The sequence below is a fragment of the Danio aesculapii genome, chromosome 13, assembly GCF_903798145.1.
Source record: "Danio aesculapii chromosome 13, fDanAes4.1, whole genome shotgun sequence".
NCBI lineage: Eukaryota > Metazoa > Chordata > Actinopteri > Cypriniformes > Danionidae > Danio > Danio aesculapii.
In genome coordinates this window covers 35,417,946-35,441,756 of record NC_079447.1, presented here as the reverse complement: position 1 = coordinate 35,441,756, position 23,811 = coordinate 35,417,946, and the positions used below count along the sequence as shown (strand labels likewise).

At 34.8% G+C, this 23,811-nt stretch overlaps 1 protein-coding gene across 1 annotated transcript in view; it reads right to left on the bottom strand.

Moving 5' to 3' along the window:
* The window catches only part of atrn (attractin), a 132,033-nt gene that overhangs the window by 23,489 nt on the left and 84,733 nt on the right, over positions 1-23,811 (bottom strand). Inside the window, exon 23 of the mRNA XM_056471480.1 lies at positions 22,576-22,654. Within this exon, the coding sequence (XP_056327455.1) occupies positions 22,576-22,654 (79 nt within the window). The remainder of the gene's footprint in view (positions 1-22,575; positions 22,655-23,811) is intronic.

Below are 23,811 nucleotides of genomic sequence, written 5' to 3'. Positions count from 1 at the left end.
TTTTTTTTTGCATTTTATGAATGTTTATTTAGAAGAAATAAATTAGAAGTAATCATTCCCTTACTTGAAAATGGATAAACACAAATAATTTCAGTTTAATATACTTATGCAAAAAAGACCAATATTTGCATAAGCTTTTTTTCTTTTAAACTGGCAATATTTTTTGAAGTGTAGGATTAAAAATCCGATGTGTGTGTGTGAAGTCCAACAAGTGCCAAGACAACACCAATAAGAGATAAGCAATAGGAATGTACCTTATTTTTATTTTCCTTAACAGACTTCAATTTTCATAGCGTGGAATGCACAAAATGAAGACAAAGGGTGACAAAATTGCCTCAAACAACATCTCTGTCCATCTCAGAGCACTGTGAAAAAAGGGATTTGCTGCCCACCATTGATAAGTATTTACTATTCCTGAAACAGGTCAACAGTTGTATAAAGTCTGGCAAGAAAAACCTCTGCTCATTTGTTGCATCAATTCGAACCGAAATGGCGCTTAAGGGATATGGGAGCGATAAGATAAGAGAATAAGCCTTGCATGAACTATAATGACTTCAATGTTCTTGTTAGCCATGGCATTACTGCGGGCCGGCAGAGGCAGGCATGCCCACGTTACTTGTCATCCTAAATCAGTCTGAAGCTGCAGCCGCTTCTTGATTGCCATAAGTGGATAAAGAAAGCTTGTGCCAACGAGTCCCACTGGTATTTGCTGAACTGCTCTGCTGTAATAACCCGCTGCCTTCACGGTGGCGCAGGGATCAGTAAAGACTGGATCCATTACAGAGAAATATTTGGATGCCCAAGCGCCACCATTTCTAGGTCTCCAATTCTCTGCTGCAACAGATTGTTAAGATTAGTTCACTTGGACCATATGCTGAAATCAGTGTTTTTAGTGTCGAGTCATCTGTTACACATAGTGGGTGTTTCACTGTTGTGCGTATGTATGTGTGTGTGTGTCTATTTCTTACTTGACTATATAACTGCTAGAGATTGTGTGTGGGTGAAAAAACAAGAGAGTGTATTACTGCAGAGAGAGTCCGACCTCTAATCAAGAGCCATATGAACTTGGCTACAATAACAGTCTAAATGTGCAAACACCTCCAGGACAAGGCGAAAACCTCAAAACCCGCAGTCCTTCATCAAGTGGAAGGGGGGAGGCTGATGTAAGCTTTTACTCTCAATCTTCTGAAGGAAAGCAGAGACTGAAGGAATGAAAGCTGGAGAAAGATTGAGGGAGAGGTGGAGACGGACTCTGTGCTGACGGAGTCAAAATGTGGCAAAAAGAAAGGATGAAGTTGTTCTTTGTTCATCGCTGTCCAGCTCCTCTGCAATATTATCATCACCAACTGAGACCATGACACCACAAAGAAAAAGAAGTTTTAAAAAGTAAAGCAACATTTTTGATTGAAACATAGACCAGGTTTTGTTCTGGATTTAGCAAACAAGTGACACTAGAATATATTTACAGTTGCAGAACAACTGGTACACTGACTAGACCAAGGTGAGAACAATGGGGGAGCTAAGAGGAGCTCAGCGACCCCATAAGACATGGGCACCAAATAATGGGCTTAAATAATATTGACAATGTGTTAATTTGACGTGCGCTTTCAGTTTTGTATAATGGGATCATGGTGGATTATATTGTGTAAAACTGCAAAAATATCATTCATTCATGAATGACAGGGATTTAGACCCAATTCACTGCACATGCTGTTCTTGTCACGAGCCCCAAGATGTGGGGGCAATGCAGCCCAGAGTACGATCTAAGCGCAGCGCAGAGTACGATCTAAGCGCAAAATCTAAAGCACATGGCGCAATAGCATTAAGGGCGTGTCCGAATCCACTTTTGCTATTTTAAGGATGAAAAAACATGGTCTGGGCCAGGGCAGGATTAAGAACTATAGAAGACTAAGAATAAGATTTTTTTTTAAAGGGTATTTTTAATGTATAACTTTTATAAACGTATAAAGCATATTATTGGCATGGCATATAACACACAATGCCTCTCCAATCCAGTTCTATGAATCTGATTCTTTCATAATACACACACTTATTAACGATTTACCGTCTCTCTCCTCCTCTCCCTGTATTTTCTCTACTCTCCTCGTGATGGAGTAGGCAAACAACATAGATCAACTTAATTATAAAACTAAAAGTATCCAAAAATCACACACACTATACCTCTTCTCCTCTCCGGTCTCTCTCCTCTTCAGGGCCTTTCTCTCTCTCGCTCTCTCTCCATCTCTCTCTTCTTTTTCTGTCTGTCTCTCTGACATGATGAATCCAGTCCGCGCTGCGCTGCTGTTCCTCTGCCTGGATAATGCTAGCTCATCTAATGTTACCATAACGTCGTCTTCTATACTCTCATTCTCCTGATCATGGGTCTGTTTAAAGAAGGTTTGTATGGAACATGCCTCAATAAAGATGCCTCCTCTCCTCTTTCTCTGGCGTTTCTCTCCACTTGTCCACTCATTTTTGATGAACGACAACTACTACACTACAGTCTGCTCAGTTCAGTGCGGGTTATTTTAAAACTGACGTTTCCGCACTTGACCAATAACAGCATTCTGTTTAGTGAAAGAAAGAAAGAAAGAAAGACAGAAGGGTGAAGAAGTGCTAGTTGCGGCAAATGATGATGACGAACAGAGTTCGGAAGATTGTAGATAACTTTGTAGATACAAATCAATTCTATTAAGATGTTGCTAACATTTAACACCAGGTGGAAAATAACTGTTTATAGAATATAATCACTATTTAGATGCTGTTACACATATTAAACAGGCTAAACTTTATTAAATACCCATGAGGCACTTGTGACTTTATATCACATTTGCATTATTTTTAAAAAAATGTTTCCTTCCTATTAAAAATAAATAAATTTTCAATCTGGTGTGTGATGGGGAGAGAAAAAGTAGCACGAGTTCAGCAGATGGTGGATTCGAACTGGGTTGATGATCAATTGTATCAAAAAATATTGCTGTGCGCTTTACGAGGTACACCACTCAAGCTGTAATCTGCTTCGCGCTTTACTCATGTTGTGTCTGTCAATCAGGCATTAATGGGCGTAAACTGTAAATACAGCTTATTCCAACTAGGTGCGCTATTTGCACTTAGCGCCATTGTGCATTTGCCATTTACATGGTGGACTTTGTAAGTAGAAAAACTGATCGCTTCACTAGTGAGAAAATAAAAGTTTAACAGACTATCTGCAGCGCGAGGATAAAGATCGAGCCTCCTTCATTTGGCCTCTTTACATTACTTTTATTCTTTACTTTACTCCTTTACTTTCGTGGAGTAAGGAAACAGTGGAAACTCACTCCACTAAAGACATTCATTAGCCTACATATTTAATTTCGTAATTTATTTTGTATAGCACAAAGATTTATTTCAAAACTATTTCTAAATTCAGTTTTAATTTCCAGCAAATAAATGAACAATAATAATGAAGTGTGATCAAAAACGTTATATGCAAACACACGTCCTATATTTATGCCCCATGTAGTGATGTATACGTATCAAAAACCCAACAGGTGGACAAATAAAAACTTTATTAAAACAAATATAAATATGCATTTACTAAATAATACTACTACTACAAATAATATACAAATGCAAATTGTCATGAATAAACAGACTACACCAGAGATGGACTACAAAGCTTCTGCAGTAAAGAAGGCATGGAGGTAGAGGTTTTTATATTTATGTAGAAAAGAATATATATACGCTATATAACGCTATATAACGCTAGACTTTAGATCAAAATAGCAACAGGTGTATGATAGGGCCCAAAGACTGACTGCCAAATGTATCTATATATGCGTTGAGACACTGCATATTTATTCCCTGAAGCAAAATGATGTGACGTTGTGTTTTGTTTCTTTTGCTACATACGTAGGCCTGTGCAGTAGGCTAATACAAATTTTCTTTTTTTTAAAAAAATCCCATATCATTGCTGTAAACATTTTGGACAATGAACAATTTAAGCTTAAGCGTCTGTCCATAAGCTACAGGCTAAACTTGACAAAAACCGAACACTGTTTAAGGTTTCCTTTCTTTTTAATAAAAGATTAACTTGCACTGTATGTTTTGACAGGTATTGGCATTTTACTTGACATTTCAGAGTAAGACATTTCAATCTCCGCTACTGCGTATAGTGAGTTTTAATTTTACTTTACACCTTCAAATTGCATTATGGGATCTATGCACTGAATACTTTGATGCAAAAAAATAAAATAAAATAAAATAGAAATAAATAAAAAATAAAAACTCTATTGGACTGGTCAATTATGGCTGTTTTTCTATTTATGGATTCACGTTTAGAGAACATTATTACTGCAATGTAAGAATTTTAAATTTCTTCACTTTCAAACAGCAAGCATTTCAAACAATCAAGCACCTATTTAAGTGATTTGCTAGTAAATAAATACAAGCACTGCAAGTTTAAAAGTCAAACTGACCAATATTTGGTCAATATTGTTTATCTACTGTACATTCAGCTCACGATATGGTATTCTAGACTGTTTTGATAGTGTAATTCATTTCCTTTAATTGCTTTATTAAATACAGTGCTGCATTTTTCATTCTTTCTTTGGTTGTTTTTTACAAGACAACATTTATTGGTCAGAGGACACCTGTTTACATTACTCGAAATAATCCACCAATACAGATTGAGAAGTTCACTCCATGGGCTTATTGTGGCTTTAACTGACACGCATCCATAAAAAGTATGCATCTGTCACTGCTGCTCTAACTGTTAAATGACATGTATTTAAAACCTTATGCAGTTACAATAAAAAATTAAGGCTTCCTTTACAGTCGCAACAATGAATGTGCTCACTCACAGAATCAGACACTGCTGCTTTTTTATGCTATGAATTTATATCCCTTTATGAATTATGATATAACTTGGTTCATTCACAGAGAGGCAGAAAAACTGGATCATGAACTGTGAGCTTCAACTTGCCATCCATCATAATTCTGCCAATTTCTGCAGGTACAAAAGCTCACCGTCTATTTGTCAAGCATAGAAAAGTTGCTTTCAAACCAAGAAGTGTTTAATCAATGAAGAGAATTAGCACAGCCAACTTGAACCCACTCCAAAATCAACATGTGAAAATCGTTGGCTTATTCTTAAGGGAATTCCTGATTGCGTGGATACTTACTGACATTATTCAACAATGTCTGTGAAAATTTTATGAAAAATGGTACATCATTGTGATGACAACTTTAATCTTGTAGAGCCCACATGGGTTCAGGCCAGTGGATTTCTGATTATTTGTACCTCAAATACAGACATTTCTTGTTCTCCAGTGCAGACAATCAACATAAGGTCTGACTGGATTTGGTCTATTCTGCTATACTATAAAAGGTCCATAGTTGCCAAAGCACAGCAGAAATGGCACTAAGCCAGCACATGGTTGAGTATGACACAGCTCATCATGTAAAAGATAAATGAAAAAACACAGTGCTATTTCCAAGGAACCTTCCACCTTTTTTGAAAATAGCCTCATTTTCAACTAATTTTTTAATTCATTTAGCTAAACTCCAGGTCTGGTGGGAGCACCTTTAGCTTAGGATCAATGATATTACGCTATTGCCTGAATATCTGTTAACTTCTGTCAATATAACCAATGTAACCACCTGTGTGCACACGAAGCCTGCCTTGCGACCATGAAGTCATTTGGAAGCTTCCAGGGTAAGAATTATTTTTTAGGCACTGCGTAATATGATTGCGCCTGCTGCAGGCATAGTACAACAGAAAAGATCCTTGATTATTACGCTGAAATAAGAGTATGGAATCTAGACATAATGGTTTAGAAAATAGCAACTTTCCATTTTCCGTTAGTCTTAGTACAAAACAGGAAAATTGTCTAAACTCGTCATTTTTGAGTGAGACGCTAATGGTCTAATCTAATTCAATGATCTATGCTGTGGGAACTCACTGACATATTGTGTTTAGTGCTTCTACATCATTGCCTTGAGCTGTAAATTGTGATACTTTGCTAAAATTTAACTTAATACTTATGTTATTATCGTTGGCCACGGGAATAATATAAACGAGATTGGTAAAATCTTCTATTTGCTGGACAAATGATAGATCAAATGTAAAGCTTTTAATTTGATTTAGTCTGACTCAATTCAGTTGAATCAAGTTATTCAAATCTTCAAGATTCAATTCCTTGAAATGAGCTAATAAATCCCAGATCGATCTTTTAACGTAGGTTGATGCCATACAATGCTAAGCTAAGTGCTTCTTTTGGAGCCTTCCTTTAAGTGAGCACAGTAAAAGCTATACTGAGATGTAAAGAATGAGGGTGAATGATCTGAATTATCAGGTTATCACTCTTAATAAGTTCCACTGTAGTCAAAGGGTATTTAATCATACTGAGTCACAAACTCCCTAATTATAAACAGATCTTCTTTTTGTTCGTGTTATCAAGCAGAGACAGAACAAAATACAGGCTGACTGTTGGAGTATGATAGGGGCTGTTTGCCCCAGAGCAGCTCTGATCATGTAATGCTTCTCTTAATCATCTCACACAGGCGAAACGTGAAATGTGTCAAGACAAATAAAACATTAGAGCAGAGGTGAACCGCCTGAGAAGCGTTTTAACTTGACAGAACTGACTGCAATGACAGTTTAATCTTACGCTGTTGAGAAAAGTGTCCCAATACAAACCGCTGCTAAATAAAACCAAAACGAAAACCTTGAGGACAATAGATTGCAAAGAGGGTCTTGGGAAGAGAGATGGGGCTTTATATAGGACAGTACAAAGAAACCAAGCAACTGAACGGTTTGCAAGGCCATGCCACACATTATAAAGAAGAAGAAAAAGACATCTTTGAAAGCGCCAGAGACCCCCTGCTGCCAAACCAGCAGTTTCTGCTCAAACCTTTTCATTTTGAGGGTCAGAATGGCTACTCTGACATTAAAGTGCCCAAAAGAGTAGAAATTTTTTAAGACAAGAAAAAGAGAGATAACTGAAGCAGGTGGACTCAATCTGGTCTCTCCTGCAACAGAGCAACAGTACATTTGGCACAAGATTTTTGCAGATATTATGCTGAAAAAGCAAGCAATACGTCTTTTACAATCTCAAAAACTATACCATCTCTGCTAAAATAGACCAGCTCTAACCAGCTACAAATTAGAGTTGGGTATCGAGGACTGGTTTTAAATTTTAAAAGAACCAGGGAGTTGATATGAGTCACTTTGATTCCTGACTTTTCAATTCAATTCAATTCAATTCATCCTTTTTTCTATAGTGCTTTTACAATGAAGATTGTCAAAGCAGCTTAACATAGTTCTCGTAAATTGAAACTGTCAGTCCAATTTTAATAATTGAAGTTCAGTTTAGTTTAGTTCAGTCCAGTGTGGTTTAATTTTTACTGCTGAAAGTCCAAACACTGAAGAGTCCCAAATCAAGCAAGCCAGTAGGAAGGAGGAACAAACTTTTCCAGTCAGTCATTCTCATGAAGCGAATGGCGGTGAGCCGATACATTTTATAGTTTTATCTATCTGCCAGGACCTGTGACAAGCTCCTTATCTCATTATGCACCGCCGTAAACTTTAAGAATTTTGGTTAAACTTTGTATAAAAAAATAATTACAAAAATTATAAAATTACCAAATGCAATACATGTGGCAAATATATTTCAAGCAAGGGAGGAAGTACTTTTAATATCATGAAACATTTAGTTCAACACTGAATGAATCTAAAAGAATGCACCACCTTTAACTTTTCCACTCGTGAGTACTGTGACAACGCACCAGATACAGCTAATATTAGAAACAGCAGCATCTCACACACAGGTGCTAAACAGATGAAAAGATAGTCACCTTTTAATTTGAGCTGTACAATTCTGGTTTAACTGACAATCCATGTTGTTTGTTTTTTTTAAATAGTGATCACAATAAAATACATTTGGCAGCTACAAGGGTGACAATTTTTCAAATATATTAATTTGAGTAATTAACCCTTGAGCATTGTTCAAATGTACTACCCTTTTGTTATGTTAGAGATGAAAACATCCACTGAATTAAACTGCTATAAAAATGCATCAGATAAATATATTTTTTAAAATTTGTTTTAGCATAAATCTGTTAATCAACCGCTGTCCTGATCAAAACTACTAAACTATTTATATAATTAACTTTTTTAAACTCTTTAATTTTTAGTCTTTAATTGTCAAATTCATAAATGATGTCACTGATTTGGTGAAAAAAAAAACGCCACACAAAATTACTTATTTTCAATATAAAAAGTGATTGTGGACTGGATTCCTTTTATGACAGTCTTGGACATGTAAAAGATTAGTAACAACATTGGCTGTGATGCATTGTTAGATTTTCATTTTCTCTCCCTAATTTACTGAAGGTGGCTGTTTTTGCCCCATTGACCTCCATTATAACCACATATGATAAATACACAGTCTTTGTTTTTGTTTACTCCATGTAGTTCTGAGAGCTGAGATGCACATTTTGATTTTCGCAGAGGTAAGTGTGTTATGGTCACTCTCACGCTCTCATACACCTACAGATGCACACTTCAATGTGCTGTTATACTCCATACAAAATCCAGAAACTAAGCTTGTTTTTTTACAATTAAAAAGTGTTAAAATTTTGAATGATTTAAGTGGACAGTCGTTGCCACCTAGTGGAGCACTAATGTATTCAACAACTTTACTTTTTTTACTCAGTATGTTTATGTAAGGGATAAAGCACATCCAGGTGGTTATAAATCACAGAATAAAGCCTGACAGGCTTATTGCCAGCCTGACAAATTGGACTCTGCAAAAACAACCACTTGGAATAACTTATTTGAAAAACTTATTTAAAACTTAAAAAAAAAAAAGTATATATATATATATATATATATATATATATATATATATATATATATATATATATATATATACACATATATATATATATATATATATATATATATATATATATATATATATATATATATATATACATACATACATATACATATATAGCACACAAAACATTGTTCTGATATTTTAATTAATTACAAAACTGACAGAAACAAAAACGTCTAAATGGAGCACTACACTAAGTTACAAATTATTCAGTCACAAGATGGCACCAAACAGTCAAAAACAGTAATGCATATAACTATGAAAGTAAACATTTCCACTGAACATCAAGATGATTCAAAATTTCAGTATGTGCCTATTATTAGTGCACTGGAGAGTTGTGTAATACTGTTAAGTAAACATTTAACAGTTACTGCCTACAGGATTCATGTGGCAAGAATAAAAGGTAAAAATATGTTACTTGAAGTAACTGCTCTTTTTTTCCCCCTCTCTATATTGGAATCTTAGCCGAGATTCAATGGGAACTGGATTTGATACGTGTAATTGCAATCGCTGAAAATAAAACCATACCCAACCATACCACAGATGGTCTTGTGGATGAAACAGTCTTTAAAACAAAGTCCAAAAAAGAAAGAAAGAAAGAAAAAAGTATTTCCAAACCAAATCTGATTAAAATTATAATGGGAGACTAATTGATGTTGACAGAACTTATTCTGATAAGTATTCAGAAAGAATAATAATGAAAATTAATTCTGCCAACATCAATTATTCTCTCATTTTGGCTGCATCTGCCACTGCAAATACCAGCTGTAGATCATCAAGTCCACAAAGAGGACCATTAGCCATCAATTGCCATCCATGAATGGCATTTGTCTCCAGTACAAGTAGGAGGGGTTCATTACTGAACTGTTCCAAACCAAAACTCTGGCTGCCTTCCATTCTGGCTCATCCCATCAAAGGATTTGTCCCAAAATAAATAAATAAATAAATGAAAAAAAGAGGGAAAGGGACCAAAAACACCCTTTGGATTGCACTTCTGCATCATTTGTGTCACAAATGTGCATAACAAAACAAGTGAGTGAAAGATGTCCATCACTGATTCCATGGGACTGTCTGAAGTGGCCCTTCATCCTGGAACAACCCTTCATGGTTGTGCTTACTCTAAAGTACCCTTTGGAGGCAGATTTATCCCCTTTGAAATGAAGCATCTTTCGTCTTCTAGATCTCCCTTAGAAATAGCTCAAGTTAAACAAGACAAACTACCTCAATGCATTTTCTCCATAAAAATCTAGATCTGTTAAAGGTCAAATTCACACAGCTCTATATTACACTTCCCTGCAAGGTACACTTAAATGATTAGTAATGTTTTTAGGGGTAAAAAGGTGCATATTTAGTATATATTTCAGTGTCTGTTTTCCAATCTCTCTCACGGTCCATTAGAATTAAAATGGCCAACTCTGCTTTTGTCTGTGTAATTTCTTCTATAAATACATAAACACCGTCTTCCCACATGAAACTGAAAACTTTGTAATGCATTTCATATTGAGTATAATTTTAATTGCAGGATCCTTGAACAACAGACTGCTTGAAGAGTTTGTTCTTCATTGTGACAGATTCACAAAACAATTTGCACTGAAATGTTAAGATAACACGGAAATGATTAGGGATTTGGCTAAAAATACAGCAGCTGCTTCTTTCTCTGGGACTCTCAACAGCAGGATGAGCAGAACACGCGGTTTAACTTGAGATGCAGGGGTAGAATCATAAACTTTATTCCATAACTCTCATAACCCATTTGGTCTGTTATGACCTGAAATGGATGTATACAATTTTCTGGAATGCATTTATGAACGTATGTGGAATGGCTTTTTTCAAATACTTTTTTAAGTGATGTTTAACAGAGCAAGGAATTTTTTACAGTACTTCCCATGATGTGTTTTTGTTCTGAAAGAAGTCTAATTTCTTTTAGTTTGGCTGGAATTTATACATATACTTTTAAAGTCAGAATTATTAGGCCCCCTGTTTATTTTTATCCCCAATTTCTGTTTAACATAGAGAAGATTTTTTTTCAACACATTTCTAAACATAATAGTTTTAATAACTAATTTCTAATAACTGATTTATTTTATCTTTGCCATGATGATAGTAAATAATATTTGACTAGATATTTTTCAAGACACTTCTATACAGCTTAACATAACATTTAAAGGCTTAACTAGGTTAATAAGGTTAACTAGGCAGGTTAGGGTAATTAGGTTAGGGTAATAAAGTTATTGTGTTCCGATTGATTGTCAAAAAAAAATAGCTTAAAGGGGCTAATAATTTTGACCTTAAAATGGTTTATAAAAAATAAAAACTGCTTTTATTCTAGCCGAAATAAAACAAATAAGACTTTGTCCAGAAGAAAAAAATATTATCAGACATACTGTGAAAATTTCCTTGCTCTGTTAAACATCATTAGGAAAATATTTAAAAAAGAAAACAAAAACTATAAGGTTTTAATATTGCTAAGCTGTTCTTGATTTGCTGAAGAACAAGCCACTGTTGTCTAGGGATTTACCTAGTAAACCTAACTAGCCTAGTTAACCTAATTAACCTAGTTAAAAATTTACATTGCACTTTAACCCGAATACAAGTATCTTCAGCATTACACAGTATTCAGTATTCACTATCATCATGGCAAAGACAAAATAATTCACCCATTAGCAAAATAAATTCAGTTTAAAAAAGTGCTGACAAAAAAAAAAAAAAAAAAAAGATCTCCGTTACAGGAATCAGAGAGTGAAATTCAATACCTTTTAAGACCGTTATTAGACTCTTACCATACATTTTAAGACCTTAAAACCACTTTAGATTTTAACTGGAAACACTGGTGAGATTTTAACTTACAGTATATTTACTAAATATTAATGTAAAAAATTTATCCAAAACTAAAACATTATTCATGTACTGAATAAAATATCTATTAAATCTAGCTAATTCAGCAGGTTGGCGCCTATAGAATGGCAGAAATAATGGTGTTGCCTTGGTTACTGCAGTAAACCAAGCAGCATGATGTCAAATCTAGCAGGATTTTATTGCTTTCATAAACTACACAGCATCCTGATATTCGCAGATTTAATTCAGGCAAACTTTAGCATACAACAAGACATTGCATAGTCAAAAATGATATAAAATTGAATACCTTGCAAAATAGCATTTAAGACTCTTTTATACTTTAATGGCCTTAAATTTCTCTACATTGATTTATAAACTTTTAATACTTTAAGACTCCACGGACACCCTGATTATACAGCTCTTGGGAAATATTTGAAAGAATGGACCCTTTTCACAAAAATGTTATGATGTGTTTAATGGTCATCGTAAACTTTATTGCATGAAAGTTTTTAATATTTAGATTTTATTTAGAAGTATGTACATTTGTATATTTACGTATGGTTTATCTCATCTTCCATCAAATTACAAAATAAGAAAAAAATGCTGTTTCTAATGCAGAGTGTATAGGCAGGACAGTAAACCTGTCATTGTTCTCTCTTCTAGCCATTATTAGTCTCACAGTATTTTTTTCCCTTTTTCTGAAAGTCTTGATAACACCATTGTGAGATTTTTCTTTTATTTCAGTAAATAGAATTATAAAAATAAAATTGGTTGTTGTACTCCCATTCACTGTGCTCTAAGTTTACCCAACTATGATGACTTCCACTACTGAGAAACACGGAACTGTGAAAAGGGTTTATTGACACTTGACAGAATGTATAATAAGTTAGTCTTCAACTGTATATTGCTTGTCAAAGTAAATCTCATTACTATTTATTTTTGCTGTGTTTCATGTGTAAATACGTTAAACACTTATAACATATATAATGACATTCAAACCCTTGATTGCTGATAAGAGAATATAGTCTTTGGTTAAAAGTTTTTACCAAACAGTGACAATTGGCAAAGCTAAATGATATCTCATTGATGATTGGTCGAATGTTAATCATGGGTTCTGCAGGTTTTGCCAAGTTAAATGTAAGACTTTAAGACATTTAAGACAATTATGAATGACGTTTTAGAAAATAATTAAACCATTATGGTAAATAGAGTTAAAATAATTTTTTTAAAAATAAAAAGTTAAACATTTTATTGAGATGGATTGCTGGTGATCGTATGGGTGTTTATGGCCAGACTGGGTAGGTATACATGAACCAAGAAAAATAAAGACTTGCAACACAATAAGGCCTAAATTTTAGTTTTTGAAATTTAAGGCATTTTAAGACTTTAAGAACCTGCAGACACCCTGTTAATATTTCTGGTTACACAAATGGATTAGTACGTATGAAATACAAAGTAGTCATTTGCACTGGGCAAATAAACAAACGAAACACATATTTTTTTTTGCAAGTTCTGAGGTTTTCATACTACTAAGACCAAATAAGTCATTCTTCACAACCCGAGGGCTTCACTAACTACAAAAAAGACAGCCAAACACATAAAAAGTATAGAAATTAAAATAAATAAATAATGATTTTGTCAGATGTTAACAAATGCATTTGTTTTCACTGCAAAATAGCCACACAAACACCAGACACCAGCTATCAGGCCACCTCATTACAGCACACACACATGGACAGAGAATATCGACAGCTATTCCCACTACGGCTAATTCACAAGCCACTCTCTGTCAGTTTAATTCACAGCCTCATCAATAAAGGTGCAAGAACGAGTGTGTGTATGTGTGTGTGTGTGTGTGTGTGTGTATACCAAAGAAGATGACTGAAGAGGAGCTCAAGCTCATCACAAATCTTAATCCTGTTACTTCTGAGTGTAAGACTGTGTGTTTGGTGCTACTAACAGAATAAATTCAATTTAATTGGGTCACAAATAAACATTTTAAATCTTCAACATACTCCATGTGTATGAATATCACACATACTGAGAAACATTCAGCAAATCCAGGATTCACCGGTGAAGATGCAGACGAATGTGGTCTAAATGGGGAGTTAATAGAAATTTCAAAGGGGCGATTTTGTAACACTCTTTATATGACGCACATTTGTGAGATTAAAGAAAATAATAAGCAGTCTGTTTACATCAGCTCATCTCGGCTGAGTGGCCCTCATTTGCATATCTAACAATTACAGAGGATAGTCCCCGAAAAACTGATAAACCGCAGCTTTGATATTTGGGTCACAATACATTCTTCTCCCTGCAAGGCTTGTGATATTTATCGCTGAAAGATTTACCTGGAAACTCTTTCAGAGCACCTCCGGAGGAATTCTGTGTAATTACTTGCACACATACAGACACAAACACACACACATCACGCAGAGCGCTTTGAGAAAAGGTCACTTCTGATTTGCAATTATAGTTCTGACATCAGAGCGACCCTCCGATGGTTTTTCACATCTTCAAACGGGATGCTGATGTTCAAAGACAGAGCGCACATATGTGCAACTTTATGATACAGCTGGCATATACCATGCATGGTCATACATATAATTTATTACACTGACCAATCAGAAAAAAGTATTCCAGAGAGCAGTCACAACATTCCAAGGCATGTTATTCCCAGATAACAACTGCTGAAACTAATAACACAGGCTCATCCCAATACTTTGAATCATCTTGACTATCAGTGAATATGTTCTGAGTGTGAAGGGGAAAGGCTTCAAAACCCTTTTCCTCTAAGAAATGGAACAGCACAACAACACCTGCACACGTCATCATATGTTGTTGCGAGCTCTTACTTCATATGAGATTGATGACAACGGTGACTGCTGTAGTTATTCCAGTTGCGTTATTTGTTGGTACTTAATTTTCAGGAAACCACCGAAGGCAACAATATCATGTTATCATAACAATATAATGTCGCAATAGGCTCGTAACTGTACTGTGTATTTACACAGTGGACATATTCATCTATGTAAACACAAGAAAACAAGATTAACATTATACCAGACACTGTAAAAAGGTCATTCCCAGTCACTAGGGTACCTTGTATTCTGACCAGATATTCGAGTGTCATCGAGTGACAGATGTGAAAGTATGTTGTGAGACTACTATACAGGAGTTATTATTAGGGATTATAGATAGCGAAATTTAGCGTTTTTTTTTTATCATGACGGTAAAATACAAACACCATTATGAATGTATTCAAACAAAAAAATGGTAGTTTGTTGAAAAAAAATTCAATAATAAAAAAAATAACATTTTTTTGCATCTCCTGACTTAAGTGTGCAGCCTTTAATCTATAGAGAATTGGGGTACCCCCACCCCTTCACGTCAACGCGCAAAACGAGAGGTAGGGTTAAGGGGTAGAACTGGTATTGGGCCTAAGCATCAGCCTCCCGTTCTCCCTCGTGAAGCCACTCCCGAAGTGAATTATTTTGGTGTATATAGCTAATACTTTCCTTCATGACAACTGTGAGGGGGTGACTTTTTTTATGACACATCTGTTTGATTTATATTAAACCTTAAAGGTCCTATCACGTACTATCAGTACGTGAGTTTTAAAGATATCTATTAGCTAGTGTGCAACAAAACAGTGACAAAATTTGCGTTTAGAAGATATAAAACTGATGTAAACACGTAAAGCTTGCAGTTTGTCACTTCCTCCTAATGGCCCGCTTCCACTGAGAGGTACAGTATGGTACCTTACGGGTCAACTTTATCCAGGTTGCGTTTCCACTGCCAAAAGGGTACCCTTTTGGTGGGCGTGGTGTATGACAGAAAGTTTCAGATGACGTCATTTTTGCTCAAGGAAATGTCACAGTAAAGCCATACGGGTCGTTCACATATCATATGAAAAACACTTCTCACAAAACAGATGCTTTATACACAAACACTTGTGTATAAATATTCATTACTAACCTTTCTATGAACATGATTTGATTATAACTGCAGATTAATTACAGTGCGAAATAGCTTACTGTAACGTCTGCAATTATATGAAATAAATAAATAAATGCAACATATGAACACATACAGCCCCTTACAGTCTCCGATATTTTACCACTTACAGAAAAAACTATACCCAGCATACATTTAGTTCTTATTTGGGTTCAAGAACAACAGGAAATATAGCCCACAGTCAGTGTAAACCTCTCATCTGTGTCTTTAATCTTCAGCAGCAAGTGTAGCCTCTTCCATCATTCCGAGTTCCTAATAGTTCAGAAGGTGATAATAGTTAAACATGGCAGTTTGTTCATGTTTTAGGTTGCAGAAGCATCCTTTGCTGCTGTTTTTTGCGGCTATTTCTTTGTTTTTTCGCACTTCACTCTCGTGTTTGTCTTTCTGAAAGGATTGGATATCACAGCGCTTCAATAATCACATGCATGTTATTAATATGAGCTCACGAAGTTCGTTATTTCAAATATAGACACCCAGTGAGCTCTCTGGAGAAAGTGAAACCGCTCACACTTTTAGATGGGCTCGTAAAACAACAACAGGACACAGCAGATTTTGTTCTTCTTGGCTTTGTGGCTGTTTATCAAGATGACGACAAGGTTTGTTTGAGCTCCGGTCAACCGTGGCTTGTTATTATATGTATATATTATTACGGTGTAATGTCTCAGCTGTGTTTTAAAAAATGGCACTTCCTTTGTTTTCATTCTCCAGCTACTGTGAGTGATGCATCTCTGTAAACCAATAGCGTTCAACTGCGCATGTAGCTCCGCCTTATGGTACCCTTTCGTAAGGGTGACCAAAAAGTGGTACGGTACGGTTCGCTTTAGGTACCTTTTGACAGTGGAAACGGCCAAAAAAGCATACCAAACCGAACCACTCAAATGACTCAAAAGGCCATTAATAGATCTACATCTTTTTTTCCCATGTCATCTCATACTTCAGTTTCTCATCAAATCTTGACAAATCAAATTCTCTCTAGTATCTGACATTCTCATTTGCTTTTCATTTGATGCGATTGAGCTCAGCCACTCTCACTGGCAGAGTTGTGATAAAACCTAAATGCTAATGGCTACTTTTTAAAAAGGAGAGGGGCTACTCTATGTCCCGCCCTCTCTTTGTACTGAATCATTGAAAGTCAGCAATAAAAAAAGTAAAAAATCTTTGAAATTATCTTCTTAAATTAAGTACAGCAAATCAGTACCTCTATTGTCTACCAACTGTATAAGCTAAAGTCGACTTTATGTGTATGTGTATGTGCAGTATGTGCTGCTATTTTTGTCAGACACAGTAAGGCACATATGATGCACATATTAACCACACACAAAACAAATATTTTAGGAATCATGTGCACATTCTAACTCGGTAGGTCTGTAAATATAAATAATTATGTAATCCAGAAAGAATCAAAACTCACATAATAAAGTGCAAGAGCAAGATAGAACAAAACTGTTTGCTGGATTATGCTAGCCCTAACTTAGCCCTCAATGTCTGGCTGCCATGGAAATCTTTAGTAAACGTCATGCTTAAAGCTAAAGGGTCAGAAACTTTAATGCTCAAAGTTGAGATAGGAAGTCATGTGCATATAGATACATGTTTGATTGTTGCGTGACAGAGGAAGTATTAGCACTTTTTATTGGATAAGAGCACTTGACTAAGGCAGATAGTGAAGAGGGTCCTTTAAAGGACACTCACATTAGCCCTTATAAACACCCCTGTGTGGCTTAAATTGGCCTCTTGAAAACCTTTCAAAACCAAACCACTTCAGTCTCTGTGCGAGCCATAAAAACAAAGTTCCTATTCCGGCCCTTGTTCTTCTTGGTTTTAATAAAACTGACCACAAATTCATAAATCGATTAACTGGTGATAATCAACAAACTGTTAAAAGTGAATTAATGGTAGGTTTTACTAAATGGTTCAATACTAAATTAATTACAGCCAAAAACATTTGTTTGTGTTAGACTATTATTTCAAAAACACTATGTAGGTTTTCTGAAATTAAAACATTTAAAACTGCATTTTTTATTTAACTGATGCTAATTAACAAGAGCTGATTGTGTAGAAATTACAACTAAGCCTAAATGAAATGTTGATCTGAGAATTGTATCAAAGGAGAGCAATACTGAAAAATAATGTGTCTAAAATGGCAGTCTATTAATATTAAATCATTGTTTATTGAAAAATGTAAAGAATGTAAAAACTGTGAAGCATTAAATTAAAAATTATGTAGATTTTTTTTAGTAAAACAGCACAGTGTTTTGTATAATACTGATATAACCATAACACATCTGTATAAATTTTTTTTAATACAAACATGACAAAAAAATCCCATACGGGGCTTTTTCGTTTTTGCTAAATATGCAAAACCATTCATTTGTTCAAAAAAATGCGAGTTGCTAAATCATTTGTTCAAAAATTATTTCTTCAAAATTGCACATTAACATGTGGATGTAACTTCTAATAAATAAAAGTAAATTAATTATTTAAAGTCTAGAACGTTAACTAAAAACTGTCACTCAGATTATTGTGATCTAACAAAGATCAAAAATAGTCAATACATTGATTTGTACTCGTCTACACTTTTTTTTGTTCTAAATGAGATGACAAACTAGCTTAACGTCTGATTGAAGAGATATAACTTCTATTCGATATGACTCATGCCGCGGTCACACTAGAGTTTGAGCATGCAAAATTCTGTTGTACAGTGGTGCGAAAAGGAGGGGGATTAAACAATATGATTAGACGTTTAAAAAAAAGAGATTGGTCCATATTTTTACATTTCTGTATAGAGAGGACATGTTTTGATCTTTGATTGGTCTCACGCAGTTATGTAATGTAATTTTACAGATCAGAATTCACCAATCTTGAACTTTGCAACGCAGCAAACTGAAAAACTTGTCACAAAAGATTGCATTTCCGGTATGCCGCATTTGCATGTGTATGAATGGAAGTCTGAGGCGAAAGGTGCAACGTTACGATAGCATTAGTTTCAAATATAGGTTCTGAAAGGTAATTATGCAAAAAATATATATATATATTATTTATCTGTATAATTTTACCTCATATTTCAAAGGAAATGTTTTTCTGTTGGTTACTTGAAGCAAAATCAGTCAGAATGAGGCCTTCAAATAAAACACTGCAATTTACAGAACTTTGCTCATGAATTTGAAAATCACTACTAGGTAACTGATGGTCAACATGATAATGTAACCACCACCCATTACCACCATGGAGAATATATGTATGATTTCCATGAAGGAAGAAAAAAAACACTCATGAGTGCATTATGAAACCTAAAATTGGTAGATTTTATTTGTGTTTATAGCAAAGTTAAATACAGAATACAGGCAAAAGTGAAATGCCATTTAATACATTTAACCACTGACATCCATATGCCATATTACTTTATTATATATATATATATATATATATATATATATATACATATACATACATATACACACACACATACATACATAATAATTAAATATAACCTGCAAATATCGATCAGCTTAAAAAAAATAGCATTATGTATCTCCCACCAGCTGGCCTGATTTCTTAAAAAAAAAAAAATAAATAATAATAAAAAAAAAAAAGTAATTTGCCGTCTAATCAGCTATTGGTACTGGCTCAGAAATGAAGTGTCACTGCATTTATACTACAGTATATACGTACTGACAATAGAAAAGCAAATCTGAGTTCCAACTTTAAGCTTTTAAAGCTTCTTTCCATGGCATCTAATGAAAGTAAAAACATATCATAATATTAAAAGGCTTGAATAAAAATTTGCATTATTTTAATAACCACTATGAGAACAACAACGGATAATTTACCTCATGATTAAAAAAAAAAATCTGAAGCACTTGTTGTTTGTGTGGTTGTGAAGTGCTCCCTCTACCGCATTTGATAGCTCGATAGTACTTTTACAAACATTATATTTAGCTTCTCTGTCACCTACTTTTTAACACCCACACTTAAAGTGGTCATTTTGAAGACAAAGCTCTTGAATTGCATATTATCCTTGACGTTTGCCTTAGTTAACAGGTAAATGCATTTAACTTAAGTGACTGCAAGTTGAAGACTGAAAGCAATAAAACGGAGCTGAAAATACCCTAACCATGACAATAGACATGCAACAACAGAAAGAAAAAAAAATGTCCAAATGTATACAGTTGAATTCAAAGTTATTAGCCCTCCAGTGATTTTTTTCTTATGTAAAGATTATTTTCCCTCAATGTATCTTATTTCCTTTTTTCCTATGCTACCTTGACTGACATGTCTTCCCCTGAAATGTATGTTTGTGTATGGTCGGAGGGGTGCAGTTTCACTGCAGGTAACAGTGTTGTGACAAATAAAGGCTCATCATCATCATCATCATCATATTATTTCCGAAATGATGTTTAACAGAGCAATACATTTTTCAAAGTATTTCCTATAATTGTTTTTCTTCTGGAGAAAGTCTTATTTGTTTTATTTCAGCTGGAATAAACAGTTTTCATTTTTATTTAAAATCATTTTAAGGTCAATATTATTCGCCCCCTTGAGTAATATTTTTTTAATTGTCTACTGAACAAACCACTGTTAAACAATGATTTGTCTAATTACTCTAACTTGCCTAATTAACCCCATTAACCCAGTTAAGCCTTTAAATGTCACTTAAAGAGCCCCTATTATGGGTTTTTGAAAATGACCTTGCATTCAGTGTGTAACAGCTCTAAGCCAATGAAAACGTTGAGCTGAGGGGTAAATCTGAAAGTGCACTGTGTTTAAAACAATTGATTCTTTAATGAAATAGTCGACTCAGAGTCGAATAAATAAATCGTGCTGGGTTTAGATCTTTTGCCTGAACACGTCGATGCCAATACGGTACCAATACCTGATCCGGTAAAACGTGAACGCACTTTCTCTTCAGACACTAGAGTGTGGGGGATCATGGGACTGATCATGACTGAAGATGACAATCATTGCCAAATGGAGATTCAGCTGTGAGAAATAAAGTGCTAAAGTTCATAAATCACAACAATACCACAGTATAGCCAACTGTGTGCTGTGTTTGTTTCTGTCATTTTTCAGATTTTTGACAGAATATCCTACACTGCAACGCAGGATTCACCAACAGTTTGCTAATAAAGGAAGGAGCAGCGGAGACTATTTTGTATGGGAGCAGGTTTTTCTTCCTCCAGATCATAACATGTAAGTGTGATTAAAATTGTTGCCTCTCTTTGTGTAGTTTGCAAAATATGTGTTTGTGTATTGTAACTTGTAATCACTCCACGAGGCTTGTAATCATTTATCTATTACTGATCAGTGCTTGTAATGCATCTCTCAAGTTAAATCTTTATGAGCTGTTCACAAATTGCGTCCAAAACCACGTAAAATACGTGGCATGTGCTTCTCCCTTTATCGATTTAAACTCGCAACCCTCTGCCGTTTGCCTTTGCTATGGCCACCATCGGCTGTTCCTTCACAAGCACGGCGCAGTCAATTTTCAAAATAGTTAATCTTTTGCTACTGTGTGGAGTAATACTGAATGTGTGTCGTTGTTATTATTTGGGGTTAGATTTAAGAGTAGAGTAATATTCTGGTGTTGAACTACTTTGATTTAATGCATTCCTGCATTGGGCTCTCACATACTCTGCGACTTCATAGCCGTGTTGGGCATTTCTCTTTCTTGCATTGAACGCAGTCGATTAATCACAACAGACTAGGTAATCAGACCAATCAGCGCAGATTATCCTCATGCAAAAGAGGGGTTTGGGAACAAATGAGTCGCTGACCAAGTAATATGGGAGTCGTTGGGATAATTAGGTAAAAATAAATGCATGTTATAAGACAATGAAAGTGTTTTTTGACCTTGCATGTACAGTTGAAGTCAGAATTGTTAGCCCCACTTTGAAGTTTTTTTTCTTTTCTTTTTTAAACATTTCCCAAATAATGCTTAACAGAACAAGGAAATTTTCACAGTATGTCTAACAATATGTTTTTCTTCTGGAGAAAGTCTTATTTGTTTTATTTCAGCTAGAATAAAAGCAGTTTTTAATTTTTATAAAAACATTTTAAAAGGTCAAAATTATTAGCCCCTTTACACTGATTTTTTTTCGATAGTCTACAGAACAATCCATTATTATACAATAACTTGCCTAATTACCCTAACTTGCTTAGTTAACCTAATTAACCTAGTTAAGCCTTTAAATGTCACTTTAAGCTGTAAAGAAGTGTCTTAAAAAATATCTAGTAAAATATTACCTGTCATCATGGCAAAGATAAAACAATGCAGTTATTAGAAATGAGTTATTAAAACTATTATGTTTAAAAATGTGTTGAAAATATCTTCTCTCCATTAAACAGAAAATGGGGAAAAAATAAACAGAGAGGCTAATAATTCAGGGGGGCTAATAATTCTGTCTTCAACTGTATATCAGCCTGTTGTTGGAGATCCAATCTTCTTTGTGTTAAAAAAATCTTCTTTGTGTTAAAGAGAAATTGGGGAAAAAATATTCATGGGGCGAATAATTAGGGCGAATAATTAGGGAGGGCTAGTAATTCTGACTTCAAGTGTATATAGAGGGAGATAAACGGAAACTAAAATTGAAAGCGACAAACAAAATCCATAATATTCCATAGACAATATAGAATAATATAAAACACCATGATATTCCAGTATTCTAATTCCCCATGGGAATCCTGGTAAATAAATGTTCAAACAGAAATCCTCAAAGTTCAAAAAACAAGCACCTGCCCTGATTGACAGCATTCAAGACTGCTTCAAAGCTACAAACACACCATCATGTGACCAACTGGATCAATCAAATGGGACTGGTAGGAAGTGAGGTGCTCTATCACTGACCTCTCTGCGCCGAGACGCCCAGCAGCTTTGCTTGATCTTCCATACGACTGCTGCCACGAGAAGTAAAGACAGGAAACAGCTACACAAAACAAAAACAAAACAGGAGATACTCAACCTATCTGACAATTATTAGGAATTCTGGATAATTCTTTACAAAACAACAAAAAGAAAAAACATCACACCCCAAGCACACACACGGAGCTGTTCATGTTTAATGGATTAGAGGCCATTTCACAAGCGTAGAAGTGTTAAAGATCAGTATCCGCATGGAAACAGGGTCAGAGCTCATGAATGCAGCTCTCCTGTATAGCAGAACTGGGCTGTATGTGAGGGAACCGTGGACGTGTATGTGCGTGTTTTTACCTTATAAGTGCAGGTGTGTGCGGAGATGAAATACATTGGCTTTGGGTCTTGGGAATAACTCACCCACACACACAAACTCACGCACACCGAAGCTATGAAGAGCTGCTGTAATTTATCATAGCCGAGTTGACATAACTAATGATGAGAAACCCCAGCCGACCACAGAAGCTACTGTATGGTTCTGTGTTTACATGCACCGTGTGTATCATGTAGTATAAAGGGAAGATTCTAATGAAAAAAAAAATTATTTAAAATATCGTTTTTTTTATGTTTAAGTGAATTTTTTTCCCTGCAGATATAAGAAACAATGCATGGAGCATTTGTCAACATTATTTACTAGCTTTTTGTGTGTTGAAAAATTGTTGAAGAGGATGAAAACATCAGTCATGGATGCATGTCCCTTTTTTTTTTACATGAATATTCAGTGAATTGTTTGTTCTGTCATGTAAAATAATCTATAAGATCAATTGATTTGTTTTATATATATATATATATATATATATATAGTGGAAGAAAAGTATTCAACACATCATGTTTTTTTTCTGGGAGAAATATTCTAAAAAGGAGCTGTTGACATGGAATTGAACCAGATTTTGTTAAAAAACCCAAACAATACAGACATAAAAATATAACCAAACAAAAAAGTCTGGAAAAACGGTTAAGTGTAATAACAATGGAGTACTGAAATACTTAAATCTGTTTAATACTTTATATAAAAAAAATTTTGTTGATGGCAGCTTAAAGACGCCTCTCATTTTGACAATGAAGTCACATGAATTGCTCAGGTGTAAAAATCTTGATGGTGCTGTGCGTCTCATTTATCGATTCTGATCTTTATTTTGTATTTTCAATTGGATTCAAGTCAGGTGATAG